Genomic DNA, 21,182 nt, shown 5'->3' with positions numbered 1-21,182 from the left:
AAATAAAAGGAGGGCATGGTAGTGTGAGCTGTCCCAGCAGAGGCAAGGCAGAAGTAGCTGGATCCTGGGGGATCCACCAAATTGACTAGCCAGCCAGCCTAGCCTATTTAGTGAGTTTCAGAGCAGTGAGAGACCCTGTCTTGAAAAACAAGGTGGGGCAAAATGTTTAGCAACTAAAAGTACTTTGCCACACAAGCCAGATAATCTAAGTTTGAGCCCTGGGATCCAAATAAAGGTAGAAGGAGAAAACTGACTCCACAAAGTTGTTCTCTGACCTCTACATATGCACATGTGCACCCACACACATACACAAATACACAATTTTTAAAAATATTTTATTGTTTTTATTTTATGTGTATGAGTGTTTGGTCTGCATGTATGTGGTGCACCCCTGTGTGCAATGCCCACAGAAGTCAGAAGAGGCATAAGATCCCCTGGAACTGGAATTACCAATGGTGCTAGGAATCTAAGCCAGGTCCTCTGTAAAAGCAACCAGCACTCTTAACTGAGCAATCTCTCCAGCCCCCCACAATTTTTTAATTAAAACAAAAATAAGGTAGACAGCACCTGATTGTTCATCTTAGGATGGCTGCCATACACAAGCATACACAGATACACACATACACAAATTTAAAGGTACACATACATACATACACAAATTTAAAGGTAGACTAGGAGGGAGGGAGCTAGCTATCTAAACACAAATGACTCTCTTAGGATAAGTCAGATCTGAACAGGGGCCTCTCTACACCAGGCCCTATTCACAAGCCCTAGCAACACTGTGAAGAACAGGGCAGGTCCATTTTTAAGTTCCCAGAAGTCAAGGCCTGAGTCTTGCATTCCTCTTTAATGTGTTCCTCATACTCTGGACTTTTGGAACAGCCTTGGAAGACAGCTGTGCTCACACTACACCACCAGTGCTACACCTTAGGAAGTACTTGGGGGAGAGCTGTGAGTGGTGCAGGAGGCCTTACAGCCCCGACAGTTCCCCTCTACAGAGACAAGAAGTTGACCACTGATTGCACCAGTCCTGCAGGCAGGCCCAAGAGGCGATGGCAAATACAGAAAGCTCCTAGAACCAGCCAGGGCCATGAGTAGCCAGTCAGTTCTGCAAGCACAGCTGACAGAGGATACAGTCCCCCCAAAGTCAAGCCCACAATCAGGGCAGGCCAGGGTCCCAAGTGTCCAGCTCATAGTCAACCAGCTGCCCACGAGTAATGAGGGCAACTCCAAAGTCACTCCAGTTTCCAGCCAGGCATGAGGAGGAAGGGACACACAAATTAAAAACAGGAGTCACAGTTTGGTGGTGACCTTGTATATCTGCTGTTCCTCCACAGTGGGAACAGAGACCCTCCCAGCAGGATTCATCAACCACTTATCTCAGGAGCTCCAAAGCAGCTGACAGGCCCCATCTCAGGCCCTACAGACTCCCAAGGGCCTCCCCGACTCAGTAAAAGTACTTAACCTTATCAGGGAATATCCTACAGAAACCTGGCTTCAGGGCAGTAGCTCTGTCCCCCTCCAAGCCCCTCACTCTTCTGATATTCCTCCTCCTCTACTTCCCAAGGCTGACTTGAACCTTTCCCAGATTCACAATGTTATGTCCACAGGCTCAGAAGAACCAGAGTCACCCTGATCCCAACTTCAGTGCTTCTAAAGTCAGCCTTAAGCCTTGGCCTAAAAGAAATCAGGCAGCAAGTCAGGTAAGAAATTGGGCAGCTAGCCATGTCAGCTTAAGCTCCCTTCTCATCATAAGCATTTGATACATGTGGACTGGAAATGATGAAATCAGGAGGTGGCCAAGGAAAACTGGGACACTATCCAGGAAAAATCCAGAAACCCAGCCTCCTGGGTCAAGCCTCAGCCACCTGCCCCATGCCCACAATAAAGCAGCTCCAGAACGTCGGCATGCTTGGGGAAAAAAAAAAGACCTTATGGTCCATCTCTCCCAGGGCACTGCCTCCAGTGGATCCCAGCCAAACTGTAGTCAGTTGCAGGGTAGTAAGATAGACCAGCCATCAATATGAAGTCCCCCAAGACCTTTGTGTTCCATGATACCTCCAAAGGATGATTCTCCTGGATGCAGATCTCTCACCCAGGTCTCAGCATCCCAACCAGACTACAGAGCCTTCCTGTAGACTCCTCCAGTGTCACCTCAGGTGTCCAGGCCCTAAGCCTGTGGTGGCAAGGCCTACCTACATGGAGCCCAGGCCAGACCAAGTTAACTACCTTGGGTTTAAGTCAGAAGACCCACTCAGCCACAACCAGCTCTGGGATCCTGGGGTGGGGAGACTGTCTTTCTGGGCAGATTTGTTTCCTCAGAACATCCAGGATAACCTTGGAGCTCTGAGCCTCCAGGGAGGGCAAATGCTCAGACAGTCCTGGTTGGGGGCCAGCGCAGGATGTCAGTAATCTGAAGAGTGCTCAGGCCTGGGGCCCCATCTACATCAGCTGTAGTTTCTTGGTCCCTATCTGCCAGGATACCTGGTCAGGTGTCTCTGAGGCATCAGAAAGCCCCACCCACCCCACCCCACAGATCAGGCCTCCAGCTCAAGGCCAGCTCAGACTCCAACACTGCCTGCCTCCCAACCCCAGAAAGAAGCTGAGCCCTCCCTTATCCCAGGAAGCACAGGGCTTCTGTTCAGACACCCGAGAGAGGATCAGAGACCGGAAGGCGCCAGCACGTGCAAGGTTAGAAGCCAGTGTCACCTGATTTCGGAGCAGGTTAGTTTGAGCTACGAGATGAGCCTGCAGTTTGCCTTGGCACCACTGGGGGGCGGCTTTCTCAAGCAGCGAGACAGGCTGAGGGGTTGGGGGGAGGAGCAGTCAAGGCCAAGGAAAGTGGAGAGACAGGAGGGAGGTGGGAGAGAGAAACAGAGACACATATAATTAAACACCAAGCCCATGATCCCACGCAGAGGCAGACTAGCCAGCCCCCCTCCAGATGCCAGTCCTGCAACAGGTAGAGCCCCCCACCAGGTTATGAAAATTAAGGGGAGCCCCATCCAAGGGCGTATAGAGAGGGGGGCCAAATTCCAACTGCAAAACAACAATGAGAGTAGTAAGCAGGGCAGAGGGGCTCAGCAAGCAGAGTTCTACCCAGGACTCCACCCACCCACCCACTCACCACAGGGCTGTGTGGCCAGCCCTGTGACCAGCCCAAGGCTTGTTCCAGCAAGGCAAGGTCACATCGGATCCCATGACAGAATTCCACTCAGTACACTGGGCAGGGTGGTGCCACACCAGAGAAACCCAAGCTGGGTCTATTCTCATTCTGGAAAACTGCCTTAAAGCAAGGCAAAAGGGACCTGCCAGTGACAGAAAGAGGCCTAAGAGCCCCCACCTAGGTACCCACAAGGCTACTCACTGGTCCTGTGTCCAGAACCATCCCCACCCACAGCTGGGAATCTTGGACTAGCCACCTGCCTGCCTCTCTCTCAGACCCCCCAGCTCTGCCCCAGACCTTACCTTGGCAATTTTGGCTTCATCCTTCTTTTTGGCAGTTTGAAGAGACTCGTAGTGGTGCCGGGCACTGTCATAGTCCACTAGCTTCCGCCCCCGCTTGGCAATGCGTGACTGAGGAGCAGAGATGGGATGATTCAACGGGGCTTGGTGACCAGAAGCCCTGGCTATGCCCAGAGAGGTCAGACTAGATAACACAGCAGGCTCAAGCACCGTACCTTGACCCAGACCCCTATCTGAGGGGTGCTAGAGCCCTGCAAATGAACCTTCTGGGGACAGGGCATTCTTCAGGGCAGCCTATCCCCTCTATGTCACCTAGTATCCTGGCAACATGAACCCATCTCATCAAGACCCTCTAACCAGTATTATATGAGCCAAGCTTCTTCCTCGATCAAGCTATGGGCTCTTTAGAGACTCTTCTTGGACCCCAGATCCTCTCCTAAGCCACTCCATCAGCATCAGTGAGCCTTACACACCTGCACTGGGCAGCCCCTGATGCTACATAAGGGAGACACTCCTCCTGGTCCTCCCTGAGCTCCTCAGACCCCTGAGCCTCCATGGACATAGCACCTAGGGGCCCAGTAGCCTAGGTAGAGACCTTACCATACAGGACTCCAAGTACTTATGCAGGTTCAACAGAAGCAGTCAGCTCTGAACATGTAATAATACAAACACTCCCAGACATCCAACTGCAGTTAACAGGCAACACACATGACTACATACATATACCCTCCTCCAAGCACACACAACATAAATATAAGTATCTTCAAACCATATGTGCTTGGGCCTTATAAACATCTTCACACCTCCAACACAATCATATAGTCATTCCAGTGCGCACACGCGCACGCACGCACACACACACACACACACACACACACACACACACACGGAGGCCTCCTCCTTGAGCCTCCACACAAAGGCACAGTGAGACCCACTTCCAGGGAGCAGGTCTATTTTGAAACTATCTCCTCTTAATTGAAATTGATTGTACTCAGGAAGCTCCTCAAACTTACAAGACTCACAAGGCCCCACCCCCTAAGTTATAGAAGCAGCAGCAATTGCTAGGGAGACTCTCTGACTTGCCAAGATGTCTGTAAAACTGTGCAGGGAGCTCCAGGGATACAGCTTTTGTAAGCTGTACTCATGCTGGGGTAGGCTTCTCAGTGAGTCATATACCCTTTGAGTTGTCCCTGCTCCTAAGTAACCCCTCACTCACACTGCTATAATAATTCCAATAAACTCAACTAGACTTGGAGCGAATCATTTCTTTGGTCTGTCATCAGTGCCCTATCTAGTGTTCACATCTCCCTAGGAAAAGTCATATAACAGGGGGGCTGATGGCTGGCCACAGACAGAGCAGTCCTACAGGGACAAGCTGCCATGCTATGCAGAGACCTGGCTGCAGAGGAGTTACCTCCCACTAGAACAAGCTCTGCCTCATAGGCCTCTCCTCATCTCCAGCCTCTTCCACAGGTTCCAGGCCAAAGTAGGGCAATGTGCCAAGAGGCTTCTCACCTTGATGTCAGGGAACTGGCCCAGGTAGGTGTCCATCGTCAGCAGGGCCTGGTCTACCAGCTTCTGGTGGTAGTCCATCCACAGTAGGTCATTGTTCTAAAACACACAAGCAAGGGTGCCTTGGGGAGCTAAGCCACATAGTTCCCAGCTCTCATCCCAGAGCCTTGGTCTCCTGGGGTAGCATTGTCTACCCTGCAGCCTTTCCTGGGATAACAGTAAGGTTCAGATACAGTCAGGACTGGCATGGGAGACTGTGTGACTCACAAGGGCTAACACCCAGGGATAGCCTCCGTTTCAGCCTCCAGTATGAGAACACCAGAACAGTCCTCAGAAGAGGAAAGGCAGCTTGGCCTAGGCTACACACCATGTGAGTCCTAGAGAACCAAAACAGCTTGCCCCAGAGGGCCAGACATTGGGGGGACAGGAGCTAAAGACCCAAAAGGCCCTGGGGGGAAGGGCCAAGGCGACCTCTACGATGCTCACCTCAGCAATCTTGTTCGCCTCATCCCTGCCAGGCCAATCAGGCTCATACACCTCCTGGAGACACTCATTCAGCTTCTTGGAGGCTTCATGCATAGCTATGGGGCAAAGAGAAGGTACATGGCTTCCCTATGGCATCCCCCACACAGCCATGACCATCACAGATATGGCTCAGTCACCCCTCAGCTCTGTAGGCCTAGCTCCTCCCAGCCAGATGTTCCCTACCTTTAACAGAAGCCAGGTAGGTCCTGAGATCCTTCTGCAACCGGGTACCCTCCGTCTGCCAAGAAAGCCAAGAACAAGGTCAGGGCCTGGGGACACTGGTCACCAATCCTCTCCCTCCTGCTACCCACCTCATGACAGACCAGGCTGCCTTTCTGCCAGCAGCCACAAATCAGTGTGCTCCCCATAAGGAGGCACCCAGAGGACTGCAGCTCTGGCCCTCTGGCACAGCCCTTCCTTTGGAGCCGCACAGCCCCATTTGTCAGTCACCATTTGTTGGTACAAGGACAGCAAGGAGAAAAGACTCGCTGTGCACAGATGACACACTGAGAAACTGCTGAATATCACATGCATATGGCTCATGAACACAGCAGCCCAGATCTCAAATGACAGTAAATGAGTGAGCAGTGAGAACAGAAACATCTGCAAGTTTAGGTGACACCTAGAACAGAGACTCTCACAGTACCAAAGGAGGGAAATGACCTGTGTACACCTTCATGGGGACAATAATGAACAGATGGCACTGGACCTTTAAGAAGAGAACCCCAGAAGGAAATAGTCTTAGCAGGGTTCAGAAGTAGAGGATGCTGCCAAGGACCCCAGCCAGGTGAGAGAGATGGTGGAGGATGTTGGGAGAAAAAGCAAGAAGTGGGCCATTTTGAAGCTCCCAAGCCAGGGGAGCTGCAGGGCTCCTGAGGCAGCAGACCCAGCAAAGAGGGTGAAGCCCTGGGCCTCAAGTCCCTGTGGTACAGAAATGGATAAAGAAAGCTGAGCTCCAGGTATGAGGAGGGGTATTCCATTGAGAGTCCTCAGACCACCCACAGTACTAACTGGAAGATTCCAGAAGCCACATCAGAAGGGGAAGTACATGCAAGTGTGGGGGGTCATGCAGTAAGCAAGTCAGTGCATTTCTCTGAGCCTCAGTCACATGGGGCAAGTGGCAATGCCCTGCCTGGGATACGGTGATTGGGAACAGCTCAGATAAAGTGCTAAGCCCAGGGCCTTAAAGTCAGGCCTCAGGAGGTGGGCTTTACACTGGAACAGGGAACATGTATCTGATGCTGGTTGTGTCTCAAAATGGAACCCTCCTTGCCTCCCTCATCCTGGAGGAGATGTAGGGAGACATGGCCATGGCTCGCCACAGTCCCAGGAGACCTAGAGGGTGCAGAGCTGTGACCTGAAGATGTTCTCCGCACATGTTGGTCTGCTTCAAGGAAAGGTAGAGACCTTCCTGGCTCACTCCAGCACCTTCCACTTCTCTTGGCCCCCAGGCAGACTCCTTCTCCTGTGCTAGGACCTGCTCCTTCTACCCTAGTACCCACAGATCCCTGTGTACCATCTTCTCAACATCACCGTTACCACCTGATCTGGATGCTGAAATGGTTGGCAACTTGCCAGAGCCTTACAAGATTTACAAGCCCTCTCCCCAAGATACATAAGCAGTAACAATAGTTGAATAGTTGGGGAAAGGAGACTCTCCAGGCAGCCAAGGGGCCTGCTAGTCATAACTGGAGGGGTACAGCTTTTGTGAATCATTACCCAGGGTGAGGTGGGCTTTTTGGTGATACAGCTACCTTTTCTCCTTCACCCATACTCTTGTAAACAGCCTCCAAAAATCCACTGGTTCACTAAGCTACCCTTGGGTAGAATCGTTTCATTGCTTTGTCATTGGCCTGCTGTTTGGCGTGAATAGATGTTTGTTCCTGTCTCCCCAAGTCACACAACTACACTAGCAGTGACAGTTTCAGAACAACACATAAGATGCCACATAATAAAACGGGGAGTAGAAAGGAACAACATCCCTCTTTAAAACTCCTTCAGTTCCCCTAGAGGACAGTTATACCTTATGATGCAAGGAAATTTATCCTGGAATCCTGTCAGATACCCAAACCCAGATGCACAAGGCCCTAACACGAAATAGCATAGTGTCTGCACAGAACCCACACACACATCCTCCTATGTACTGTACATCACTTCTACATTACTCATCATGCAAATGATATGTATATAGTGCACTGCATTGATTTTATTTGCATCATCTTTACTGACTTTTTTTCTTCTAAGTATCCTCACTCTGCAGTTGATTGAATCTGTGAATCTGAAACATGCAGATAGGAAGCCAGGCCACTTATTATGCAACCCCTGTCCAATGTAAGTCTGAACACCCAAGTTCAAGGCTCACTGAGTACAGATTAAATGAGGAAACAAAGGGCCATCTAGAAGTGTTCCAAGATGGGATGCAGAGCCTGCAGGACTGGACAGGAAAGAAGGGTCCAGGCACTCCACAGCCTCCTCAACTCTTACACCTTAAATGTTTTGCTGGTAAAGATAAGGATTAAAGTGTGCTTGTGAGGTGTTGCCACAGAACCTTTCAGATCCAGCTTCTCTCCCTACCAAACCTTCCTCACCCGTCACACCTATAGCCGTCTCCCCTCCTCTCCCAGTACATGCCTCTATACTGCACCAAAGCAAGTCTCTATGGGTTGGGCTATACATTTGCCTGGGCAGCAGGATGTACCAAGGTTCCTCGTGCTTCCCAGGCAACACCAGCCTGTGAGCAAACAAGGGGCTGCCCAGGACTGGCTCCCTTGGCCCCTAAACAGGATGGCCAGGAAACAGTTCTCTAGAAGTTCCTGGGTTCTGGTTACAACTCCTTGCAGAGTCTAGCTAGGGGAGAAGATTCCGAGCCATTGCTCAGCTCCGCCCATGAGTGTAAGCAAGGGTCTGGCACAGTGCCAGAGGAGGCTGAGTTCAGACAGCTTCTACACACCCCTGATGGGCCTCCTCCTACTCAGTACTACTCAAAGCCTACAGACCTAGACTCCCACCTACTAATGGCTCTAGGGGCCAATGAGGCCCATCCTTCATAGACCTCTGTTTGGGCTTCAGCCCTCACTCTGGGCACTAAACAATCAGGGCCAGGACAGGTTTTTACTCAATAGCTTGGGATGCCATTGCAAACAAAGCCAGGAGTAGGGCTTGCCCTCCTCAGTGAGCCCTGAGGTCCAGGACCACCCCAGAAGCCAGGATGGCTTCCAGGAGTCTTCCAGGAATGGGGTATGCAGTACTAGGGGTTCAGAGGGACAAGTGGTCCCCTACAGTCACTCAGAGTAAGGCAAAGGTATAACCTGTAACCAGTGCCAAGTGGGCCCAAGAGGGGTCATGCATTTGGGTGCTTGTGAGAGCAAGTAACAGCAGGCAATCTGCACTCTCTCCTGGGGTCACGGGAAGGGGTGGGAGATTCGTTTCCCTGAAGACTAAATTCACTGTCACCTTTATACCCAGTGTCAGGCTCACCATGTTGAGGGCTCTCAGGTACGATGGCAGGAGAAAATGTGACCTCCAGGCTTCTCACGCTCCAGCTCCCCCTAGCATGATCCAAGTCCTGTGGCTGGCACAGGACCAAGAACACCCTTTACAATCCACAGTTGCCCCTAACCCCTTTGCCCAGCCATCGCCGCCATACCACCAGGCAACTCCAGACCTGCATAACCCCCATCAAGGTCCACTAAGACTAGAAAGAAACATCACAACCGCACCCCACAACTACCCCTGGCGCTGAACAGCCAGCCACTGTTCCAGTCCCAGGAACAGTTAAGAGCCCCAGTTTGCATGACTCTCCATGACTACCTTTAGCCCTGGCCTCTGGGCCCACCCCTCTGCCCAAGAATCACTGAGGGAGGTCTTGGCCAGGGGCAAGGACTCAGGAGGGATAACCCTGATATGATGGGAGAGGGGGGCATGGGAGATTAGCATATGAAAAAAGCCAGTAGGAATAAAGACTGGAAACCCCTCCCAGCCAAGGCTAACAGGTGACAGAGCATGTGCACAAGAAATGCACAGTGTATAAATGTCCCCATCTGCCCAGCATAGGCACCACTGGACTTCTAATGTTTCCCAGGTCTCTGGCCCAATTTCTGCCTCAGCAGTACTCTCTTAATAAACTTTCCCTGTTTCCATAACTATCCATGTGTCACTGATTCAATTCCTCATTCCAGGACACAAGAACTTAAGAGATTCCAGCAGGTTGTCTCAGGCCCTGATCCATACCTATAAGCACTATGGGAAGAACAGAGAGAGCCACGATGTTGGGCCAGGCCACAGGGACCTCACCTCCTATGCTTTCTTCATCTGCCTCCTAACAGCCCAGCCTGCTCTAGAGAGACTCTGGCAGCCCTACCTCAAGCTCTCAGCTGCCAGCCAGCTGCCCTGAGGACTCGGTGAACTTGGAAGAAAGGTAAAGGGCTCAGAGTCAGGATTTCAATCACTAAGCTCCCCAAACCAGTCATGTGGCCTTAACCTCTCTGAGCCTCCAATTCCATCTGCAAAAAAATAATAATAATAATCAGGAACTGGAGATTTAGCTTATTTGGTAGAATGTTTACCTAGAATGCACAAAGGCGTGGGTTCAGTCCCCAGCACTGCATAAACTGAGTGTGGTAAAGCAAAGCCTGTAATCCTAGCTCTTATGAGTAAGGAGAATCAGATGTTCAAGGTTATCCTTGGCTACACAGTATGAAGGAGAATCAGCTCAAAGAAAAAAAAAAAAAAACAATGCGAGCTTCTATTTCAAGGCCAGGTAAGTACCCAAGGAATAGTGATCTTTAAAAGGTTTTCAGAGCCGCCCACAACCTAAGGAACTCAGGTAAGTAGAGGACCCGCCAGTCTTCCAAGGGACAGAATCAGAGGCCAAGGCTTCTGGCTTCCTTTTCAAGTCTCCATTTTACAGGTGAAGAAACTAGGGCAACAGATACCCCTGTCAGGGGAACTACACGGGCTTTGAAACACCTTCCATTACTGGCTGGAGGGACAAGCAACCATGGTGGTTGTGATGTCCCAGCACACTCCAGTCCTCTCCTAGAATGCTCCAGCCCTCTCCCAGCTGCTCCCCAGCCTTCTCCCAGAATGTTCCCAGCCCTCTCCCAGCTTCTCCCGAGTCCTCCCCCAATCACTGTCTAACCATCGTAGCTCCCAGGCCCCTGCCAGCGAGCTGTCAGAATTCTCCCTGAAGATTCTTCTCCTGCATTCCTGTCCAGCTGCAGAGGCTTCAATAGAAGCCTTCAATGTTTCCCAAGGCCTCAGTTATAGACTAGGAGTACCAGGAGACCAGAGTCCCCCAGCCTGGGCCTACCCTGCCCTACTTCTTAGTAGAGCTTAGATGCTGACCTCACCTCCCTTGTTCTGCCTGGTTCTTTTTTGGCTTCCTTCTCTAGCCACACCTCCATCTGTCACTTGCATGGGATTGGCCTGAAGAAGTTGTAGAGCTAAGATCCAGCTCAGCCTCCCTCCAGCTACTTTGCCCCTCCCCCAGCCAAGAGGGAGGGTGAAGGTCATCTCCATGCAGGGTGTTCAGGGTTTTCCATTCAGTAGAGAAGTCCTCTTTGGTATCCAACTGTTGGTCCCAGGCTGCCTACATGATTAAGCTTGAAATGTGCTCTGTAAGGATGCTCTGGGAGTCTCTTCCAGGATTTGGAACCAGACAATCTACTTCCAAAGCCAGATGACCTTGAATGACTGAATCTACTTCTCTGAGCCTCACCTGCCTCATCTAAAAGAGGGACAACGGTATGGTGTCTTCCAGAGCTGCCTGGAAATGTCCACAAGCCATCCACAGAAGACCCAGCTGGAGCCTGCCACAAAGCCGGCACCCATCAAGTCTGGTTGATGCCAAGCTGTATCCAGCCTGTCTGGCCTCCACATTTTGCTGCAGATGTCACTCTCCTAGCAAGCAGCTTCTATGGCTCCCACTGGCCTTGACATTTGAACTTTTCCAGGGTCTGCCCACAGTCCCGTTTCCACCTAGTCCTTCCCCTTCCCTCTCTCTCTCTGTAAATCTTATCAAGGACCTGGCCTCTTCTTTCCACCATCCTACACCAATCCCTTCCCCTGTGATCTCCTACTCCACAAATAGAGTCCTTACTTTTTTCCATCTGGCAGCCACTGCTCCATCCCGACAAGCACCTCAAGGCCAAGGGCCACCCACACTTACCAGCTGCTTGTTGAAATTCTGGACACACTGTTCGAACTGCTCATCCTTCGTTTCATCCGCCTTCCCTAGTTTCTGCAGGACCTGCAAGCAAAGGGAAGAGGGGAGAAGGATCAGCGGACTAGCCAGAACCACCAGGAGATGCAAGCCACTGTGTTGTGGCCAGAGTGTCCCCACACTCCCTGTGTTGGAAACTTGTCCAAACATGGCAAGATAAGACCTAATGGTAGGTGACCAGGTTGCAAGGGCTCTTCCTACACAGACAGATTGCTATCAAGGTGCTCCCTTATCAAGAGTGGTTTAGTTGTAGGGTCACTCCTCAGTAACCACACGCAATACCAAATTCTATGGATACACATCCTTTATATACAACTGTGTAGTATTTCAATAGAAGTTGCACACATCCTTCCCTAGGTGTATCAGTTTGGGTAAGTGTCTCTCCTAGAAGTATCTCCCAAAGGTCCATGTGTTAAAGGTTCAGTGACTTGCCTATGGTACTATAACCTTTAGGGGGTGGAGCTTAGTGGGAAGAAGTTAGGTCACTGAGGACAGGCCCTTGAAAGAGATACTGGGAGCAACTTTGTTCTATCACATGCTCACCAAACATGATGAACTGGCTCACCCCAGGCCCCAAAACAATGTGCCAAACCAACTGAAACTTCCAGCTGTGGGCCAAATAAACCTTTCCTCTTTTTAAGTTGATTGTCTCAAGTATTTGTTATAGTAATAGCAAACTGACTAAAACATTTTTCTTTCTTTCTTCCTTTTCCCCTTCCTTCCTTTCTTCTTTCTTTCCTTCCTATGTGTGGTATTATGTGTTCACATGGTGTGTGCACACGTGTGCAGAGGTCAGAGGTCAACATCGGGTGTCTTCTTCAGGTGCTATCTCCCTCTACAGTTTTTTGACACAGGGTCTCTCACTCAACCTTGAGCTCACTGATTCAGCTAGGCTGGTGGGCCAGGGAGCTCCAGGGATCTGCCTATCTCTGCTCCTCTAGTGCTGGGGTTACACACATGCACCACCATGCCGTTTTTATGTGGGTGCTGGGGATCTGAACTCAGATCCTCATGCTTGCACTGCAGGCACTTTACCAACTGAGCCATCTCCCTGGCCCCCAAACATTTTTTCTTTACAAATTACCCTGGTTATATTATACTAGCACAGAATAGATGAAGAGTGTGAGACTGAGGTACACAGGGCTCTCAGCAGCCAAGAACGGGAGCCTCAGGACAGGTTGTCATGACAACACCAAGCGGGAGGTTTCAGAGACAGAGTGAGAGACTGAGTGCCCCTCCCCACTGATCTCACTATACCCCTGGGAGTCCCACCCATTCAGAGTGGGCTGAGCAAGGGCAGGGCCAGGCGGGGTGTCCTCACATACCCAGATGACTCTGCTGCCTGGGTCAAGCCCATGACACCACCCCAGACCAGAGAGGGCAGCAAAAGGATACTGGGTCTGGCTGGGGTCACTTGAAATCAGCTTCCAATTTGAGTAGACTGTTAGAGGTGACCTGAGCCCAGCCACTCTGTTTCTTCCTCCACAGCCCAGGAGGCAGCACTGGGTCCAACTACACTCTGTCCTCTGTTGTTTACAGTCCCTTACCCACCCACATATTTGCACATCCACACACACACACACACACACACACACACACACACACACAATGAATGCCTCCCTCTAAACCAGAAGACTCCGAGGTGGCCCCTTTGATGACCTCAGGCCACCCTCACCAGTGTTGAGGAAAGGGGGTACAGAGCTCACATATGGCCCTGGGTGAGCAAAGACAGAGAGGTTAGACCCAAGGCTAAGAGGGAAGTCAGACCAAAGGTCTAGGAGGAAGCCCTGCCCAGCGGGCCTCCTGACTTTCTCCATGGGCCCTGCTCCCTCCAACCCAAGAGCTCTCCAGCATTGGAGACAAGGAGGGATAGAGCCTGGTGATCAAGGGGCCAGGTACATCTTTCCAAGACAGTCTCTGTTTGAAGACCCCAAGGTGGGCCACAATGCCTAGAAAGTGAACTTGGTCCACCCAGGGGGCCTCAGCCAGGACCAAGCCAGGACCCTCCCCAACCCATTGACCCTCATGAGGCCAACACTGACTCACTGGTTCTTTTTCAACACCTCTTCTCCAAGGAGCCACAGTAAAGCCAGCTCCTCATGGCCATCTCCTGCCAAGCTGTAAGTATAAGCAATAGACCAACCAAGAACTGAAACCTCTGACCGATGAGTCAAATCAATCTTTCTCTTTTTAAATTGATTCTGTCAGGTATTTGTTTCAGTTAACAAGCTGATGGAAACATTTTCTGTATCAATTACTCTGCCTGTGTTAAACCCTGAATCTCTGCTGGTGCCAGAGGTGACTCAGATGTGGGAGACAGGACTTGGGGAAGTCAGGAAAATCTTCCTGGAGGAGGGGACAGTCAGATAGAGAGAAAACCAATGACACACAGCAGGCAGTTTCAAATGGCGCCAGGCCACTAGAGTCATAGAACATAGGAAGGAAGGTGAGTGGGAGGGGGTGGCCAACAACAACTTTGTAACCCTCACTTCTGTGGTGGGAATAACAGTAACCATCAAAAGGCAAAAAAGGTCAGGGAACTGGCCCCTTCGGGCCTCACCTAACCCGAGTCCCCCAATGCAGCCAGTGAGGGCATGTGGTCATAGAGGTGTGTCCAACTCACCACCATAGGCCACATGCAGCAGTAGAAGACAGCTATGAACACAGCCCAACACTAAATCATAAAACAAAAACTTCTTGCAATTCTTTTTTGTAATTTGATTACACAGTTGGTTCTCAAGCATAAATTCTATAAATGACAATTGTGTCCTGCGGCAATGTCAAGAGGTTGGACAGGCCTACAAGGAATCCTCCTGTGACTCTTGAGGAGGGGGGTGCACAAACCGAGTGCTACCTGCCTCAGAGCAGAGACAAGGACAAACTCCTTCCATCTAACAATGCAGTTTCCAATCTGTTATCCACACTGCACCTCGCACTGCACCCTGGCCCCTGGAGAGTCCTTCCTGACCAGCTCTGGTGACCAATTGCTCTGACATGAATGTTGCTCAACCACCTTAAGTACCTGTCTGCAATCCAGGCCTGTGGACATAAGGTGCTCTCTCTGGCCTCAACAGTGCCTTTACCAAGAGACACACTTTTTTTTTTTTAAGATTTTTTTTAATATTTTATTATTTTTATTTTATGTGCATGCATGTATTGCCTGTGTGTAAGTAAATGCACCCGTGTCCTGCAATGCCCACGGAGGACAAAAGAAGCTGTAGGATCCTCTAGAACTGGAGTTACGGACAGTTGTTAGCTGCCCTGTGGGTGCTGGGATTCGAACCCGGGTCTTCTGCAAGAATAACCAGTGTTCTTAACCACTGAGCCATCTCTCCAGCCCCAAGAAACACACTTTTACACACACCTTTGTGTACCACACACAGAGTCCTCTGCTTGTTGATAGGGCCCACCCATCCTTCCCATTGGATGCCTCTATGCTGAGCACTGGGGGAAGTAGGAGCCTGGGTATCTGGATAAGCCTGGAACAGGCTCAGAAGCTCAGGACACTGAGCTGGGTTTTGAAGGATGAGCAGAAGAGGATAGGGTAGGGTAACATCGTCCTCGGTGACACCCTGTGTCCAGAGTTGTATATGGAGCTGGAGAAGTAGGTTCAGGTGGCAGCCTTCTGTGGGGTATGTGGTGGTGCCTTGGGCCAGTTTGGGTATATGCCGCTGCTCTGTGGCTCTTGGTCATTATGTCCAAGTCCAGGCCAAGCCTGGGAGGGTGCGGCCTGAAGCTCAGTGGAGAGGAGGAACGAAAGAAGGAGGGAAGAGGAGGGTAGTCTTGAGTATATCTTGCAGGGACCATCCTATGGAATCTGTGGAGTTGCCATCCATCCCCAGCCTCATCTCTCTCTCCTGTCTTCTTCCTTGGGTTCAATTCCTGTGATTGGCAGCTATTGCTCTTGTAAAGTAGCCCTATTGGCAGAGGCAGGGATGAGTGGGACAGTCTGGTCAGAGGGTGTGTGAGGGTTGGCTGTGGGTTCTAGGGCCTCTGTCTCCTCTTGTGCTGGGAAGTCTGTGTGTGTGTGCATATTTGTGTGTGTGAGTTCAGGTACACACATGTAAGGTCAGGAGATACTCTCAGGTGCAAGTCCTAACCTTCCATTTTGTATGTTCATCTCTGTGTATGCCAGGCTAGCTGGCCGAAAGTTTCCAAGGATTCTCCTGTCTCCACTTCCCATCTGGCCATATGACCTCTGGGATTACAGATGTGTGCTTTAAGTGGGTACCCGGGATCCAAATTCAGGTCCTCAGGCTTAGATATCTAGTACTTTACCCACTGAGCCATCACCCCAGTCCCATATTCTGCTTCCTTAATGAACTATTTCTATTTCTATCCCAATCCATGTGTTCACAGTCCAATTCCTTGTTCTGGGACACAGATCCCAGACATCTCATCAGGCGCCCTCTGGACTCAGATCCATACCTATAACAATAGGAAGCCCCAGACCATCACCATCACTTACACCCACCATACATTCACCCTGCATGTCTCATGTCATAATGAACAAAGAGGAGCCTTTAATGTGGGATGAAGGAAGAGGCTCAGGCTGGCCATACTTTTGTGTGTGTTTGCCAGCACACGAGGTCTGGGAGGTGGAGAGAGGTTACTAAACAAATCCACAGAGCCAGCAGTCCAGGAAGCTTATCAGTGCCACTTAGTATCACCTCCTATCACAGCTTCCTCTCCCCACCCTCAGCCTAGAGCCAGATATGAGTAGAACTGAAGTGCCTGTCAATGGCTGCCCATGTGACTGGCTCCAGGCCTCCTTCTGCAAACATCCAGTAGCAGAGCCCCTCTGCTGTGGCAGAAGAAGATGGCCCACTTCCCCTGGGAGGACTAGGACAGGGTCTCGGGTACCTCCTGGAGCCCCCTGTGCCTCCAAGAATGAAGGAGGCTCCCTGAATCCCTCCAATGTCCAATGTGGCCTTCCTCATGGCCCATGATAGGGTCAGAGGCTCTGGACTTAGGCCATCTCTGTTGATATAGTAAGTCTTGTCCAGCCCTCCAACAACTCTGTACCCCCTATACACCATGCACACAGGCAAGGCCCCTACAAGGAGACCCAGGGTGCCTGTAAGGCAGGATGACCATCTGAGAAGGAAGGATAAGCACCTAGGTCAGGATTGTTTGAACTGGGGGCAACCCATCACTCTCTATCTCCCCACCCCCACCCCTGGAAACTCCTGCAAACACCAGAGTACTTCCTCCTCCCAGGGCACTGTCCTCACTATCCTGTGACAATGGCAGATGGGTTCAGACAAATCAGGACGCATGGTCTCAGGTCATCAGGTCAATAGTGATCATAAGCTGGGAGGGAAGGGGCTTGGCAGAAAGCCATGATGGAGATAAGCAGATAGGTCACCCACTCAGCCGCTGAGCCTTGGGCTCTGGAGGTTAAGATCCCTCCATCAGTCCCAGAGAGTGGCTAAGGCCCCCAGACCTTGTAGGTCTGAGGAGTAGAAGACAGGTAGAAATAAGCACTTTCCAAAACCCAGGGCCAAATCCAGGGGTCCAGGAGGGAAGATCAAGGCAGGGGAAAGGCTATATTCCTGGTCCGTCAGCCCTGATCCTAGGATCCAGGCTAGGCAGGAAAACTGAAGGTCCCTTTGCTTGCCTGGGTACCTTTGTCCCACCTGCTGCAGAAGGCAGTAATAGGGCTCCATCTGGCACTCACCCCGCACTGAAAGCACTCTAACACAGAGTCATGCGAGCATGCACACATGAACCTCCCTCCCGGGACCCACCACCCCTCTGCTGGGACCCCCAGAAAAGTCATCAGGGCTTCACCTTCCTCATCATCTCCTCCAGACGGGTCCGAGCTGCAGCCTCAGCAAGAGCTCTCCTAATGAGCCCCACCCAGGCAGTAGGGTGGCTCCCACCCTCCCCAAAGAACTTCCTCCTCCCAGCGGAGGCTGTGGTTGGGAACCACAGCAACAGGATGCACACTCTTGCGCCCTCACAACTTCACATGAGGTTTCCCAGGCACTAAGACCCGAAGGCTGTTAGCCAAGCAGGCAGGTGAAAGGTTCCATGATAAACTAGCCAGGTTTTCCCTGGGCCCAGTTCTGCAGGAAGCAAAAATGAGGAAGAGACTCTAGATCAGGCCAAAGGCAATAGTCTGTTCATCTGGACTCCTTGATACCCTGGGGTTTTCCCTTATGAATGTTTTCTTACCCCTGCATCCCACACATGGAGGGGGGGGGAGGGAGAGAGAGAGAACTGGGATCAGCCAAGCTAGGAGCAGAGCACAGAGGGAATGCCACCCCCCCCACCATGTCCCTCTGCCCCATGCTTAAAGGACCTCCCAGGTAGACAGAGGGCAGTGCGGGCAGCTGCAAGCCTTACAGGAACACCTCTGGAGATACATGGATGTTGGAAAAAAGACCAGGGCTGTGGGGGCAGGCAAAGGTGGGCACCCAGACAGAGAAGGGGTGCAAGATCATCCCACCTCTCCTCTGCTGTACCAGAAGGCCCTCTCATGCCAGGCCCACAGGCTGGGACAGCAGTGGCAAAAGTGCGCAAGGACAATTTCTTCAGGGTCTCAGTGTCTATTACCAGGGCCTTAGCTTCCAAAGGCTCTTTGCCCACCTCTCACACCCATGCTACTACTGCTCTGCCCTGGAGACAAGTGGATCTCCTCTCACCTGGACTGGATCTCCTCTCACCTGGACTGGCTCTCTCTTACACCCCCACTAGATGGAGGTGGCATCCTCTAGGCAGCCCCAGCAGGGCACAGAGTGTAAAAGAAGCTCAAAGTCATTGCTCTAATGCCAGCTTCCATATGGCCCTCTCAAATTCTCATTTTGAAAAGACAGACATTAAAAAAAGATGAAAATATGGCATAACGCACCACCATCTCCTTCCCTCCCAGACTCACCAACAAATTCTTACCGCTAACACTTACCCTTTTTTTAATCATTTTTATGTTTTTCATTTGAGACTGTCTCATGTAATCCAGGCTGGCCTCAGACTCACTGTGTAGCCAAGGATATGATAAATTTCTGTTCTTCCTATATCTACCTCCCAAGTTCTAGAATTACAAGTATGCACTACCAGACCTGGTTTTGTTTTGTTAATGCTAGACAAGAATTAGAGCTTTGTGAATGAGACAAGAAATCTACCAACTGAGTCACATCCCCAGCCCACATTTGCTTTTATATGTGCTTGATCCATATATACATGGACAAATGACAAAAAGCATGCTGCACACATCATGACCCTTCACCCCAAACACTTCCCCCTAAATGTATCAGTATAATTCCTAATAATATTCTCCTAAGTGCCTATAACATCATAAACAGTCCTGATAGACTTAATATTGTGCAACATTGCCTATAAATTAATCTTACATTATTTTTAATATTATTAAATGTTTAATTCAGAATCAAGTAGCCCTAGTTGTCTCACAAAATAGCCCATTTGTCTGGGTAGTTTGCTTTTTTCCCAGTGGTTTGTATGTTGCTTTTGTTTAGTTGGTTGGTTGGTTGTTTTTTGGAAACAGGGTCTTACTATGTAGCCCAAGCTGGCCTTCAGCCCGCAATGATCCATCTGGCTCAGCCTCTCCGGTGCTGGGATTACAGGCATGAGCCACCAAGCCTGGCTGATATACACTGCAATTGTTTCTGCCTTTTGGCTCCTTTTATCCAGAATACCTTACAGGCGTACTTTCTAATTTTCTATTTTTTCCTTGATATTGGCATTTTTCTCTTTTTCTACTTTCATATGTATGTGGCATGCATGTTTTACATATGGGTGCACTTGCACGTGGAGGCCAGAGGTTGATGTTGGGAATCACCCTCAATCACTCTTCCACCTTATTTACTGAAGCAGAGTCTCTCAGTCAAACCCAGAGCTCTCTGATATGGCTAGTCTTACCAGCCAGCTTGTTCTGGGGATTCTGTTTCCACACTCAGAGGATGGTATTACCTGACTTTTGTGGGTTCTGAGAATCCAAACTCTGGTCCTTTTATGTGGGAGGTGGGGATCTGAACTCAGGTCCTCATGTTGCATGGCAAGCACTTCACCAAGCCACCTCCTTAGCCCAGAGTGGCAAAGTACTAATAGATGTTAAAGGTACCAAGCACACTGATGTTGGTCTGGGAATCCACATCACCATTTACATGCAGGGCAAATAGTTAAACACTGAGCTATCTCCCTAATCTCTGATACTGGCTTTTTTTTTTTTAAAGAACAAACCAGTTATTTGGAGAATGCCCCCCATAATCTGAATTTATCTAATTACTTCTCTGAGATCATGCTGAGTTGGATCTAGTACTAGGGAGTTTGGGTTCTTCCAGCCTCATTCCCATGGAACAACCCCTGCTTTTGGGGCTATGCTTGACCACTTGGTCTGAGTTGTTTTTACCAGATACCCTGGAGATAAAGGTCACTTTTCTCCTGATAACTCCTCATCTTCTGGGTAATCATGGTCACTGTGTGGATGCCCAAGGACTGTGCTTGGTACCTTTAGCATCCATTAACACTTTGCTACTCAGTGGGTAGGGACGTGGCTCTCAGTTGGTAAAGTGCTTGCCATACAGCAGGAGGATCTGAGTTCAGATCCCCAGCATCTACATAAAGAAGTTGGGTGTGGTGGGCACATCTGTAATATCAGCACAAGGGAGGCAGAGACAGGTGGATTCCTGGGGCTTGCTGGACGGTCAGTATGGAAGAATTGCTGAGGTCCAGGTTCAGTAAGCAACCTTGTCTCTAAAAATAAGGTGGAGAGTGACAGAGGAAGACATCACATGTTGACTTCTGGCGCACACACACACACACACACACACACACACACACACACACACACCTACATCTTGCTAATCAAAGGGAGATCCACAGACTAGTTATATCACAATAGCTGAGAGCCTGGTGGGTAATCAGGAATTCCAGACTCCACCCTAGCATGCTGAATCAGTTTCAGTCTCCCTATCTAGTCCCATTCCCATCCCCACCCCCACAGTGCCACAAGCACATGAAAGACCTAAAGTTTGTCCTTGCAGGACATCCCTACTGACCAGCCTTCTTCACATGCCCTGGTATCCTATGAAGAGCTTCCCCGTTTGCCTCTCAAGGAAAATGGGAGGTATAGCACCAGGACGCATGCCTTCATTTTACATTCAGTGTGTCATGAATCTGTTCCCATCATTACTCAAATTTCTCAAACACAGCCAGCAGGAGCCTCCCGACACAGCCCCATTTACTCCTGCACTTCCTCTCTTATACTGCAAAATGCTCTAGGCTCAGTCTGTACCATCCTGCTCTGTCCTAGATTCAGCCCTTTCTTCCCTCTAGTGGGTCTCATTGCTACAGGGAGTCTTTGCTCCTTGGCATTTAGTCTTCATACCATGCCTTGAGCCCCTGAGTATTATTACCCTTTGTGATGGTTCCTGTTGATTATCAACTTGGCAGGATCTAGAATCACCTAAGAGACAAACCTCTACAAGTCTGTGAG

At 50.3% G+C, this 21,182-nt stretch overlaps 1 protein-coding gene across 12 annotated transcripts in view; it reads right to left on the bottom strand.

Moving 5' to 3' along the window:
• The window catches only part of Bin1 (bridging integrator 1), a 59,421-nt gene that overhangs the window by 17,832 nt on the left and 20,407 nt on the right, over positions 1–21,182 (bottom strand). For 6 of the 12 annotated variants that reach the window (XM_008830650.2, XM_008830652.2, XM_029562298.1 and 3 more), the window contains exons 2-7: positions 11,672–11,752; positions 5,686–5,740; positions 5,464–5,558; positions 4,981–5,076; positions 3,469–3,576; positions 2,710–2,802 (exon numbers count right to left, since the gene is read on the bottom strand). In XM_008830650.2, coding sequence (XP_008828872.1) covers positions 2,710–2,802; positions 3,469–3,576; positions 4,981–5,076; positions 5,464–5,558; positions 5,686–5,740; positions 11,672–11,752 — 528 coding nt within the window. The remainder of the gene's footprint in view (positions 1–2,709; positions 2,803–3,468; positions 3,577–4,980; positions 5,077–5,463; positions 5,559–5,685; positions 5,741–11,671; positions 11,753–21,182) is intronic. The other 6 variants (XM_029562301.1, XM_008830655.2, XM_008830651.3 and 3 more) reach the window with 1 other exon arrangement.

This window comes from Nannospalax galili, unplaced genomic scaffold (assembly GCF_000622305.1).
Source record: "Nannospalax galili isolate Female #2095 unplaced genomic scaffold, S.galili_v1.0 scaffold1615, whole genome shotgun sequence".
Classification (NCBI taxonomy): domain Eukaryota; kingdom Metazoa; phylum Chordata; class Mammalia; order Rodentia; family Spalacidae; genus Nannospalax; species Nannospalax galili.
This window is presented reverse-complemented; position numbering and strand designations above follow the sequence as displayed.